General features: G+C 25.5%; 1 protein-coding gene across 1 annotated transcript in view; it reads right to left on the reverse strand.

Moving 5' to 3' along the window:
• Positions 1–14768, reverse strand: part of LOC113561058 (transmembrane channel-like protein 3) — a 58224-nt gene extending 43456 nt beyond the window's left edge. The window contains exon 1 of the mRNA XM_026967260.1: positions 14634–14768. Within this exon, the coding sequence (XP_026823061.1) occupies positions 14634–14768 (135 nt within the window). The remainder of the gene's footprint in view (positions 1–14633) is intronic.
• Positions 14769–15212: the final 444 nt, after the last annotated feature.

The raw sequence follows: 15212 nt of genomic DNA on the forward strand, positions 1-15212 counted from the left end.
TTAACATTATATTCTGTATTATTCAAAGTGATATGAGGCTCAATGAAATACCAATGTGCATGAAACATGTAAAGTGTTAGAACCCATGAATTGTATTTCTTATTATTAGAATTATGAGAATACGATATTAATATATTATATTTACAAGTTAGGTTAGGTTTATTTCATTAATAGTGTGTTATATTATACAATATTGCATAAACAAAACGCCGTATTATAATCAACTCTACATTTTATAAGATGTCTTATCATAATATGACAATCGGTGTATGCGTTATGGCCATTTTTTATTTACATTTTGCTCGCAAAAACAAATCTTAACCTTAAAGATAAAATTATATTTTTGTCAAATAAAAAGAATAAAATCATACATTACTAACTAATAAACTAAAAAGATCTATTATTTTAAATATTCTCAATTTCAGTACCTACTGTGTTAGTATTTTAGTAATGTGTTAACAATTTGAAATATCAAATAATATTTATTTATACTCAATATCTTTAAGATCAAAGTTTTGACAAATATGGCTATTTAAATGATTATTTCTTTAACGATTTTAATAAGATTTCTGTAACTCATAAAATAGTTATAGTTTTTGTTTTTTATAAAAAAATGAAATATTCAAGATATTTAAACTAATTTTAATCTATTTATTTCATGAACCTATTAGAATTATTGTATGTTACTTCATTATCGATAATGACATATAAGAATAATAATAATATGTAATATTTGGGATATTTTTGGCAAAAATTAGTTCCATCTTTCGTATAACTAATAAAAAAATTAATAACTCATATTAATAAAAATATATTTTAAAATTTTCTTAGCGATAGAATCTGACACAGAATCAGCTCAAAATTGTTAAAATTGTTCTTACTTTCCAGAATGATTTATTTATTACGAGGTACCTACATTCGAAATCTACTTTACAGTTGAACGAGCTCTCTGAGTTTTTAATTAAATTTTATATAACGAAATTATCGATCACAGTTTTAAGCTTTATATGCAAATTTTTTAGTCCTACTCTGATTTGTTTTTTTTATTTTGTTCTTTTTTTTTAATCAAACTTGTATTATCAATATTTTTCACGTTGACGATTTTGTTTTTTTTTTCTATACATGTTGTACTTATAATTCATATAGCCTTTTATGAGTAAAAATTATTGATCGATTTTCCCCCACATACATAAACAGTTAGATAAACTAGTTATTAGTAATGTGTGACACTTGTACTAAAATGATTAAATGTAAATTAATTCACGACAATCTTGTATTCAATTTTATGAAGCACAATTATAATGAATAATAATCTAAATCTCCAAAAAGATACACTCTAAATAATAAAACATATTAAATATATTAAATAATAATAATAAAAAAAATATTATAATAATACCAAACTGCCCATACGGGTAGTAATAAAATTGGATTTTGAATAATTACGAATTAAATTTTACTCCCCTTTTTGTTTTGAAGTGGTTAACATAATATTTATCATTTACATAAATTTAATATTCTAATACATATATTTAATTAATAATTCAATATAATATTATAGAAATCTTTCCAATTAAGGCGGTATCGAACTGTATAGTAATTTATAATATGATGGTTTACTTAATTTACCACTTGTAGTCACTATTTAAATGCAGTGTTCTCTGTGAATGAAACGCACTCAGTTATTTTTGTCGTAAATCTCACTACTGTATTATAGAAAATATTTGAAATATAAGCTTCAATTTATTAGAGTGTGTAATTTGAGACGCGATATTCGAGGACTTATTTTTGTAATATAATCACATAACATAATGACATATCATGTAGCTATTACTCTATATCGTAGAATTATGATTGTTATTTTATAAATTAACAACACTAAAGAAATACAAAACGATAATATTCAAAACTAGATAAGCCTAGACCACGGTTGTAAATTTAAATACTAATGGTTACCAGTGTTACCACGAATTAAGATTTTATTAATTATTCGGGGTAATTTTCAAAACTAAATTGGTTCAATAAATAGATATTGGTACAATAAATTGAGTTATTGAATTGATAAAAATTAAAATACGTTGTACAAAGCTATAATACCTTAATACCTTATTGAATCATTAAGTTATCGACCGTTGATCACTATTGATTCATTAATTTATAGGCCCGATTTTGGTCCAATAAGTTTTATCGGTTCAATAAAATAAAATTAATGAACGTTTATCAACATAATAATGAGATATTTGTTTTTTATTATTTTTGAATAAAATTTCAATTTGCATATAAGTTGATATTCACAAATATTATAATAAATATAATAATAATATATAAACAGTGATTTACGCAATGATTTTTAATATTTACCCGCGTCGATACAACACTTTATCAAACCTATAGCCTTATATAGCCAGTAAATTATCGGATCAATACAATAATACATATTGGATGTTTTTTGTGCAACCGGCCACCATGTGGCACCATCTCTACCGTCTTTGACATTCATTTTCTCTTTATACGCGTAGTCACTGCTTTCACCTATATCGCGGTTTCGACAGCAGAAAAGTATTACTTATTAAATTCCTTATCAAAACTATTGGAATATTCCTGTTTATTAACTAAACTAGATAAATATGACAATTATTGACAATATGTTATTACAGGTTGGACATAGTAACTACTAGTACAGAGTTCATCACTCCGTCGATAGTCAATAACGTAATATGTACGTTTTACTATTATTTATTACCGATGTGACTGCTGGTCTTTAGAAACAAGAAGTATTTGCAAAATATTACAATGCTAAATTTTATCGGTAAAAACAAAATTACCCAATGTTTTTTTTTACATTGCAAAATATTTTCGTAAATTTCAATCTTTCTGTAATGATCGAATGAACTTCAAAAGTTTATATTAAAGCAAATCTTGTAATACAATATTCAGGTAATTTTGAATTTGCATTCTATATTCTACGGTTTGTAGGGAAACCAAATATGCATGTGCGTTTTCATTTAAAATTGTTTTCTTTACAATATTTACCGGTTTATATAATTCAAAAAAATCTCAATTATTATTCTTTTTATAAGTGGGTGTAAACTGACATAGTAATATAAACAACCTTTTATTACAATATGTTCTATATCACAGCGGTACCCAAACTTTTTTGGCTCACGGCACCATTTTTGAGCTAAGATTTTCTCAGGGCGCACCTCCCCAAGTCAAATCATGACTTATCGTGAAAAAAAAAATAAAAAACAAGGAAAATTTTATTGTTTACAAAATAATACAAAAACGAATTTCACCGGAAAACTTAAATTTCTTAATCGAGTATCGGCATAATTATAATCGTTTCCATCACCGCCATCTTCGATTTTTCAAATTTATTTATAGACCACGACAACGTAACGCAGTACCATGTTTTGAACAGTGTATTTTTTTACCTGCTTATTTTTATTTCTTATTAATTTTAAAGTATACTTAGCATAAATTTAACTAATGAAATCGATAAGCTATAGATGCAAATATTAATTAATGATCGCGTTAACTATTTTTCATACTGTCAATTTAACAATATTAAAACTAAAAATGAATATTATCATTAAAAGTATGAGTTAAAATAAATTATAAATTTATTTAAAACTTTATATTTATAAATAAAATACTATATACAAAACAATTTATTTCATGAAAAACAATTATTAAATATTTATTTTGTTATATAATAAAATTTAAAAAAATTCATTATAACAATAATATATTTCTGGGGACTTTTTTCAACATTTGAATGTATTTAAAATTATATATATTATTATACTTGTATATTTTACCCTAAATTCAAATTAAAATACAAATGTTTTTAAAACGACGAAATTCATCAAAACATTAAATTAAATTAAATAATATGCGTATGTAACGTGTAAAAAGCTTTAAAATCTAGCTTTTATATTATCTTAAAATTATTATTTTTTTTTTTTTGCAAATTTCTTGTAAATAAAGTAAAATACTCGTATTTTACAATTTGTTATAAAATTAAGAAACTATCGATATGATAATTATCAGTTGCAATTAGCATTTTTATTTTCTTCGGAAATCATTTTTTTGTATACAAAATATTATTCATCGAACTCTAACAATCAGTTAAAATTAAAATACTATTCTTAAACATGCAATTTGTTTATTTTATTAGTTGTATGAATAATAAAATAAGAATATTTTGAACAATTTGAAGTTATATGGGTATATATTTTTTTTTACAAATTCTTTACTATTTCTTAGTTTTGGTAAACGTTGTTTTTCATGTAATAGTTTATCATTTATTTTATTTTCTAATAACAAAAATTAACAAGCTCCTATTATTACATATATTTTATGACGTTGTGCATATTAGTAATAAATGGTAACTGTACCTACTCTTTAAATATAATAAAATATATTATTATACGTACTATGTATGTATAGTATAGCGTGATCTAGTTTGTGAACCCAGAATCAAACTTGTACAATAATAAAATATATTACGTATTACTATAGATACGTAAAGTCATCACAATTTGATCAACGAAAATAAAACAAATTCTATAGAATTTAAATGTAAAATATTTTTAAATCGGTATTGTATACTAATTCATTTAAATAATATATCTATCAATAAAATGCTAATAATACAATTATTTTATTATGAAACCATGAACTAAATACTGAGCTATCATAATATTCGTAAAAACAAGTATGATGTTAGATAGCGTTACTGTAACAATATTTCAATTGCGTTATACTTCAATAATAATTAAACTTGAATAAATAAGAAAAATAATTTTAATTAAAACATTAATTAGTGGTAAAAAGTAATATATATATAATACTATAGATATAATTAAGTTACCACCTATATGTACACAATATAATTATTTATCTATAAAAATCCTACATACAAGTTTTGTTACTATTTCATTTGTTAAAAACAAATATGTTTAATCAAAATGTAAAGTATATATATATAATACCATAATAATTCATGAACCTAAACCTTCAAAATAAAAAATATATTCATAATTTACTCTAAACCTCTACCCAATATTTTAGAAAATTGAAGTGCAGTTAGCATATTTTTTACTAAAATATTGTAAACTGTAAAATACAAAAATCATAATAATTACAAATTAAATAAAAAAAAAATTTAAAAAATACAATGACATATGGTGATTTATTTAACATAAGACACTCATTATTTAACAATTTATTCGAACGTTTTTATAAGTTTCTTTTTGGCTTTTGTACGATAACACACATTTTTAATTTCATCTTCAAAGCAGATTATTAATCCAATTATTTTGATACATAAAATCAAATTTTGGATAAATAGTTAATAAGCTCTAAATTTAAAAACATTTATTGTATAGATGTGTGTAGTATAATTGGTCCAACATTTTGTAAAGTACCTTATTTGTGCCAATCGACCCCACTCATTTACATTTAAAATACTTTTTCAAAAACTATTTAAAAATAAACATTTACAATTCATAATGTAATTGACAAAATGTAATTTTTGTGTATTGAATTATTCAAATTTTCTGTTTTTGTATTAAATATTAAAAATGTATATTTCCATTAAAATAGTAAAAAAAAAAAGATAATATAAAAATAGTAAAATAATATATTTTTTTATTTTTTTTTTAATAAAAATATTGTTTTTGATGACTTAAAGTTATATCATATTATACGATATGTACCATCCCATTATTTCATAAATAGAAAAAAAAATATTAAGACTAAGTATTAAGTTAAAATACACAAGCATATTTTGTATGCTTACATAGTAGCATACAATGGATTCTTTTTAATTAAACTCTAGCTGTATAAACAACGTATTAAATAGATGATTTTTGTACATAGTATACTTAACTTTATGTTACTAAAACTATTTTTATAATATTTACAAAAATAATTTAGTTTTCTAATTGCTGTAACATTTTGTAATATTGTAATATATTGCTTATATATCTACAAGTTTATAAATATCTAAATGTATATAGTAGCGCTATCTAACTTTGAAAACAATATAAAAATAGAATTATGTTTAGTCTTTTCAAGGTTATAAAAATAACTTAAAGTACTACATAAAGAATAAAGATACAACAATTTATTAGAAACCAACAATAGTTTAGTTTTAAATACCTACCATAACATTAAAATCAATAAAACATTAACCTGATAAATACTACTTATTAATGATCAATATTAAAAAAAAATCTTTAGTTAAATATTCAAATCTTTAATTGTAATTCTAAAATCAATTTTAATTTAATTTAATTTTAATTTAAAATGAAATATCTATCAAAATTTAGCTGTCGCATATTAAATTATATTATTACAATTGCGTATAGAATTTCATGTATTTTTATAATACGTACATTCATATATACATGTAAAATAATAATAATATATAATGTATTTATTAATAAATGGTGTAATAATATTAATATGAGTACTTTCAATAAATATAAATTGCATGTTTATAAATAAATTATACCGTTATAAAAATAGAATTTGGTTAAATACAATTTGTAACATTTATTATAAACATTAAAAAGCAACAAATAGAAATATTGTGTTGCAATCTCGTAGTAAAATGATGTACTATATGAGAACTATAAGATGAGAAATAAGTAACAATCCTTACATTTATTGAAGACAATGGTAATAGTTACAAAAAAATATAAGTAGTTTACTATTTTACACAAAACGTGCTTTATTAAAGATAATATCATTAAATATAGGTAATGTGTCAGCATTTATATTTTTATTACGAAAGTAATAATATCAAATCTAAGATTCTTATTCTAGAATTTAGATTTTTAGTAAATAAATAATTTTTATACATAAACCATAAAAGATAAAACGATTAGGTAGAAACAAGCTATAATACTAAACGGGCGTATCGTATAGGCATTTTAATAGCATATATGTTCTCAATAATATTATAGTAGTTTGACGAGGAATGGTCGTAATCTTATACAATAATAATATATTGATATATTATTTATAACAAATATTTAATTTTAACAAGTTTGTAATTAAATTTTCAACTGATAAGGGGAGTTATTTATTGAATATTATAAAATATTATCTATAGGCCTTATCATGTTTTTTTTCATTTCCTGGAGGTAGGTACATAAATAAACTTTAACCGTAATGTGATGGTTAAGTTTGAAATTTAAAAATATTTAAGATACGACACAGGTATCATATAAAAAAATATACAGTTTTGGCTGTATAAGCCGTGTATAGTTAGAAGACCATTATTTTACTTAAAAAAAATAATAATAATAATAGTCTGTTATATTTTTAAAACCATATACATTATATTAACTAAAATAAACATATAATAATAATGGAAATACATAAAATATTTATGCCACAATTTGACAAGTTAAAAGAGAAATCGTGAAAATGATAAAAATGTCTATAAAAAATTATCAATACCCTGTCGATATTAGACGTGACGTGAAATTGGCAAGAGAGTAACAAGAAAATGTACAAGAAAATTGTAACTGGGTACATACATGTCAATAATAACTTTATCACTAATATAAATCGACATTTGAGAAAAATTATATGATAAATCAAAATCGAATGTAGTAACGAAATAAAAAAAACGCCAAAGGGCGACACCTGCACAATTTATAATCATATTACTTACATAAATAATAACATTTCGTGCACGTATTTGTACTTGTATTTTATTTTGTTATTCAGTTTCTATAGTTCGTATTATTACAATGCTGTCTTATTTATTATTCAATAAATGATTGTTTTACATATTTTATTATGTTTTATTTATTTATTTTGACTCTAAATATTTGTTTTTACAGTAAATGGAAACTTGCATATTATTTCTATTGAGCAAATTATTTTTGTTGATGTTAACACGTCATGTATTATTCATTTAAATTTCGTAAAATGATGAGATATTTTTAATGATTTTAAAGTAAGTGTTAAAATTTATGATGAAATTATTAGTTACTATTAATAGTATCATTTTCATACTATGACATGTATCTCATTAGCAAATAAAATACAATAATAATTTTAAAACAATATATCCTCTGATTAAGATGTAAAAAATAATCTATTTCACGGCATCGTTAATATAATTTTAGTAAAACAGATAGGTATAAAATTATACAATTTAAATTTGATTTATTGAAATTATAGATTTTATTTTGATAAATTAATATTACACAATTCTAATTGTACTTGATTTTTTTTAAATTAATATGTATTTTTATCAAACAATATTATTACTGAAACATTTAAATCACTAAAATCCTCGACATAACGGATATACCTAACTAAAACGACTCCATAGTAACGTTCATTAGTGAATACCCGTTAAATGGACATTTTACTATAATATTACAACTGGTGTGTATAATATAACAATAATATATAATGTACAAGTCAGTATTGTCGTTTATACAGTGTGTATTAATGTGTGGAGATCCGGATGGACCAGATGGACCAGATGGAGCTTTTGCGCTTCCTTAATAGTATTAGCTTTTATATGTCAAATCCCATCAGACCCATCATAAATTCCAGAACCCATCATTAAATCGAAAACTATAACCTTCCAACCATAAAAATAATATATATATATATATATATATATTAAAAAATTCATTAAACTACTTAACATAGCCTACATTTTATGTATGTAAGTATTAAGTATACTATTATGTATTAAAAACGAAAAAACCTTAATTTAATTACAAAACTGTAATATAAATCTATTACAATCATACATTTGTCAGCCTATATCACTAAGTAAATTTTATTATGATGAGATTTTTTATATTGCTTTATATATATATATTTATTTACTATTCGTTTTGCGGTAAGTTAATTTAATTTTTGTCAACAACATAGCATTTATTATAATATTAATATTTAATTATATGTATTTATATTTATTTATTTATAAATAGGCATGTAAAAATCCTTTAAGTAAATAAAATAAAATATAACACATAATAATTAATAATAATTACAAGTTAAACATGTTGTATAAGTAAATATGGAATATAATCAAGTAGAAAAACTAAATAAATAAATGTGGGTATTTAGGTTAGACTAATGTAATTAATTATAAAGGTATTATTGTATACTTTTAAATTGATTAAATTTAAGTTTAAATCGATCTGGTTTCTGTGGTAATTTACCTCATACATAAATTCGGTTTACAATATATCATTGTATTCTACCAGATTTCAAAAAAGAGATATGTAAGAGATGTTGAAGTCTTGTACAAAACTTAAACTTTTTAATAAAGTTAAAGGCATCAATCAAATGATTGAAAACTTTGTGGAAAATAATAAATCACTTATTTTTCTTCTATTTTTTTAAGGATGTTAAGCCAGTATCCTATATATTATTGTCTGTATCAATTTTCTTATTAATCACGAATTTATAAAATTGATCTTGTACTTGATGTACTTCTTAAATCTTTAAAATATCTACAATAAACACTGAGTTGTAATTAACTTTTGACTTTTGAGACAATACCATATTAGGTAAAAAATCAAATACCTAATTAAAAAAACAATGTGAATAGGTTTGTGGTATAAATAGGTAATAAACTAATATCTTAAATGAATCTCCATAATATTATTTTGAATGTATCGTTACGTATAGTTAAATTAATAATTTACACAAAGGTTAGGTTTTTAATATCACAGGAATATTGGAGTTTTTGATACGCACATAATATTGTAAAAACTAATTTCGAAAAATTTAAATTGTATAAACGAATAAATCAATTTTTATTATAGTAGTACCCTTACGAATTTACGATACTTGTTGCTGGCAATTTCAACGTATTTTTCATTTTAAATTATAAGGATTTGTATACGAATTACAAAATTAAATTTAAATGTCCTCAGATAGTCAAAAAACTTGATTTTGACTTGGTCAGTGCTGAAAAATGTATTTCTAGCCACTTCATTTTGATTTGGCGAGCAATAGGAGTATATAGTACAAGTTTTTAAACTAGTCTTATGTATTCATGGAAAAAACGTGTTTCATTTTCGTAAATAAACTATTTCGGAAAAGATATTTAAACAAATTTTAAATTCCTAGGTCTAGGATAGTCAAAAAATCGGATGAAATATCAGGTCATGTATAGATGGTTCTATTATCATAGTCTTATCGGGTGGTTCAACTGGTGACAGCGACTTCCGACCAACGCCTGACCTATTTGGGTCAACCAAATCATGTCTACACATAAATGACATTAATGTATAATTCGTAATACTCTAATACCCTTAATTAAGAGGGAAGCGATTGATTACTAATGCCGTGTATTTACATTCTGTTATTTCCAATTACATGCGTGATGCGTATAGCCGTGATAAATACGAGTAGTGTGTGTTATGATCTGTTCGATAGCTTTCATTTTAAATATCCCACTCGACAGTTATTTTTAATAATATTACACACAGTCACGGATGTAAGTCTTGACATCGTTTTATTGTCGAGTTACTACGATACGACTGTTATATATTGTTATGTACGTAATTAAGGACGAAAAAAACGTCTCGGAATATATATTATATTTAGCGTTTCAGTCGCTGTAAACGGTTTTTGAAAAAAACCACACACTTGTCACACTACCTACATAACGTAACTAACAAACACTTCTTGGACGACGTTTGTATTCGATTTCAATCGCCTGGCAACTGTTATTTTCCGATATTCAATTCTCGACACGTCAGACAGACATCGTCGCCGCAGAGGCGTATTTACAGAGAGATACGTGACAACGCCGTCGGTACAGAGACGTACCATAATTATTTACCGTCACGATCGTTTGTTGTGTATGTTCGCGATGTGCAACGCGCACGGACGGCAACACCTGTGCGATCCGCGCGACGCACACGCGAGCCACGTGATGCGATTTTCGGCGGCGTTCGCGTTCGCCGCGCTCATCGCCGTCGTCGACGAAACGCGCGCGACTCCCGTGTCACCGGCCAGCCGTCACGACGTGTCTAACGACTACGCCGACGTACTGACGGCTGTCAACCAGTTCGAATCGCTCGTACGGTCGGCGGTGGCGGCGAAACGACCGTTCGCCGGACCGTCGACGGAGCAAAATGTCGCCAACGACTCGGACGAAGGACGCCGACACGCGGCGAACGCGGCCGGGGCGGCGATTACATCTCAGCGACCAGTGTGTATGAAAATTAGCAGATCGTCCGGCGGCATCGGAGAAATGGTGCGCCGAGCCATCGGAAAGTTCAAACACGACTCGGGTCACCGGACGTCGGTCGTGCCCGCACCGGTCAGCGGCGGCATCACTGCTCCGCCGGGCCACCGTCTCGTGTTATTACAACGATGATGATCGATATCTATACATACGCGTGTTTGTAGGTGTATTTTTTCCATTAATTAATTTACGTATACGTGCGTAACGTAGTCTAATAAATAACATAATACATTCACTACTCCTTCAAGTCTAAATTCGTGTCGGGGTAGAGACACTTATCAAAATATATATATCAACGGAATCACATATTTTAACCCCACCCCACCCCATGAGTCACATCACGATCTAAACGACCGTGAGTTTATTATTTTACTAACCTAACCTTAATTGTAATTTACTTTATTTAATGCATTTTGTCACCTTTAATGTACATGTTAACTTATTTTTTAAAAACTATTTAGAACGGTCAATTATTATTTGTCGAATTTATAGCTTTTTTTTAAAGTCCGTAACCGGTCAAATAAACCGTGTGCGACTATACTCAGTATCAATTTTATTACGTATTATTATCGTCGGCATCCAATTTTAAATGGAAAAACCAACAAAAACAATATATCCAGTTACTTACCTCTTATTTTTTCAGAGATTGCAATATTTTCAGAATAATATCAAAACTGTATTGTATTCAAACATATTATTTAACATATACTTTAATCTAAGTATAATAGTTCCAGTAATACCAATTTTTATTGTAAAATATAATAAATAAAGTATAATTTTTGTAAATCATTAATAAATGCATAATAATATGAGATACCTATACAGAAAAAGGAGAAACAAATTTTCTACGCAATACTTATACATTACAGATACATTAAACTGACAACACACAGGCACACAGCATAAACTATCAAATACGTAATACACAATATTTTCGTATGGTTTTTGAATTATCCAATACTTATTTTAATTATCATTTTATATGCCTATAATTACTTTTTTAATAATACAACTTTATTGTTAAAGAACAATACAGAATGCAGACTCTTACTGAGATAATTGTATTTCTGAAGATAGTAACTTATAAACTATTTTTTCTTCATTTATTACACCACAATGAATATTTTTCTTAATTATTTATAAAAAAAAAAATGGTTTTTTTATAATAATAATATAAAATGCGTGTAATATGTCGCTAATGCGTTTATATAGCAGCACGATGGTCTGAGAAGTTTTTATAAATGAATAAAAAATGTGACATTTAGCATATTATTATTATTATTATGTATTTATCACTTTTAAAAAAAAAAATAATATTAAAAAAAAAAGGTATGCAAGTAATAAGCGGTTATGCACTGTTGTATATTAGGTAGAGAGGAAGTCACTATTATGGGTGTGTTAAACTTGAATTCGAAATGTAATCTTATCTTTCTGTAAATACCGTAAAACATTAAAAATAGATTCATTATATATAATTAATATAAATAATCTTAAAATAAATCAAAAATGTCATTGTGTATAGTAAAATCCATAAAAGTTTAAAATGCGTAAAAGTTTTAAGTTTTCACAAATAATGTTTTTAAGTTATAACAAAATAATTAATACCGTTATTTATCATTTAAATGAATAATTTCGTTAAAATTCTAAATTCTAACTTCAAATCCATATTAAAAAAGTTGCACCTTTATATCTTAAAATTATTATACAAATATAAGAATAACTTTATGGAATTTTACATTAAATTTTCAAAAATTTTGACCCGGCGAATAATTTTTTATCGTCATTTATAAAAAAAAAATTAAAAACTTGGCATTGGCTATAAATGAGTTAAACATATTTGAAAATTGTTTCATTTAGTGAAAACGATAATATAATCAAATCAAGAAAATTTCAAGTATCTACAGTTATTTGAAGACAACAATAGAAAAAAAGATTAAAAAGAATAAAGAAATAGAATATTATATGGTTGAATATCCCCAATGTTGTAAAAAATCGAACTTAAAATGCTCATAAAAAAATCAATTTGATTCCTCGGTAGAATTATTTTTCATGTAGTTTAAAAAACTTATGAAGAACCTTGTATTCAATTTTAAAATCTAAGTATACAGAAACATTTTTTTATGTATTTCTATAACTATAAAATATTTGTATTTTTCGAGGTCTTCTCAAATGTTGTCAAGTTCTAAACTTAAATACTTATAAAAATATATTGTGACTTTAAATCTTTGATATTTTTTAATCGAGAAATAAACTACTTATTATGAACTTTGTATTCAATTTTTTATTGAAATTTATAAAAAAATAAATATCATGTACTTTTACAAAAAAAACAACATGCACCGATGTATGATCACTGTAAAATTAGTACGTCCATCGTCCCGCTCAAAATTTAAAATAATCGTTTTCTACTTTTGGTTTTTCTGTGTGTACCGAACTAACCAAATTTGGCACATTAAATACTCGAAACTCAACTTTAAAAAAAAACTTTTTTTAATTGGTTTTTATAGCATTAAAGGTCGTTACGATCATGAATATTAGTCGTTTAAATAAACAATAATAATTAATTTCCAGTTAATTCAAGCCTTTTAATTGAAAATGAATTCTATAAAACCTTTTTCCTAATTAAAATCACTCTACAAATGGTTTAAATAAAGACTATTAATAAAATGAATTAATTGCGTAGCATTAACAATTTTTCCTAAAATCTAACTTAACCTTGACAAAATAAAAAACTAATAATAATTGGATTAAAAATGAAAAAGTTATTCATGAAAAGTGTAATGTTCCTTTTGTATAATAATTACTTTAAATTGTGTTTATTTATTTCATCACACATATTATTGACATTACAATAGATTTAACCTTTATAAATACGAGTGAATCACCTTAACATATTTTTCACTTTAAACAAAATATTTTAATTAATAGTTTAATATTTCATAATGTGTCGGGTGCCACGTTAATGACATATAATATGATAATATGTAGGTATTGATATATGTAATATTGCATCCTCGTGCATATTTCAAACCAATTTAATGTAAAAACTTTAAAATAAATTTTATGAAATTTGTCTTACCGAAATAATGATCTGGACTTAAACAATCAATATATTATACTCTATCTATGGCCTATGCCCCACAAAATATTATATTATATCGTATAGACTATCATAGACACTAACCATTGATCACCCGCCTAAAATACGTATAAAACGGACACAATATGTTGTAAGATACTGTAACGTAAAACGATATTGATATTTACGTACACAGCAGACTATTATATTACTATATTACTATAACAATATATTACTATAAAATAATATTAGTGATAGTTTGAAATGTGTCGTATGTCACTTCCGACGAAAATGACGTACCTGCGGTGATAGAACACCCCTGTCCGTTGTCGTCTTGCAAGTCAACGACTCTCCGTCCGCTCTGACCGAATGGTCCCAGCTGACGGTCCGGCTGCGTCTACGCGTCTGTTTCTCCGGTACTTGGTGAAAGTCCATAACGATGTATTTTTATACGACAGTATTACGTTATGTTGATGATTTTTATAATATGTGTAACGACGTGCGGGACGTGTACGAGTTTCTCCGCGAGTGTGCTTGTTACACGATTTTGATTAAGCCACCTGGTTATGATATTTAACAGCTATATGTATAGATTATCGTCACCGTCGCGCAAACACATTAACCCCGTTGTTTATACGGGGTACTTAAGTTAATTAAAGTTATTAAAAAAAAATAAAATAACTACATAGAAATAATACGTCAACCGCACGGGGTTGGACAAAAAACTGGAATATTTCATCCAGGGTGTCGGAACTGCCCCCGATGTTTAATTACGATAAAACGTTTGTGTGTGTGTGTTTATATAAGCGCATAATGTGTATGTTTGGGTATATTATTATACAGTGTGATTCACCAAATATGTTTACCCCCATTTTTCAT

Source organism: Rhopalosiphum maidis, chromosome 4 (genome assembly GCF_003676215.2).
Source record: "Rhopalosiphum maidis isolate BTI-1 chromosome 4, ASM367621v3, whole genome shotgun sequence".
Classification (NCBI taxonomy): domain Eukaryota; kingdom Metazoa; phylum Arthropoda; class Insecta; order Hemiptera; family Aphididae; genus Rhopalosiphum; species Rhopalosiphum maidis.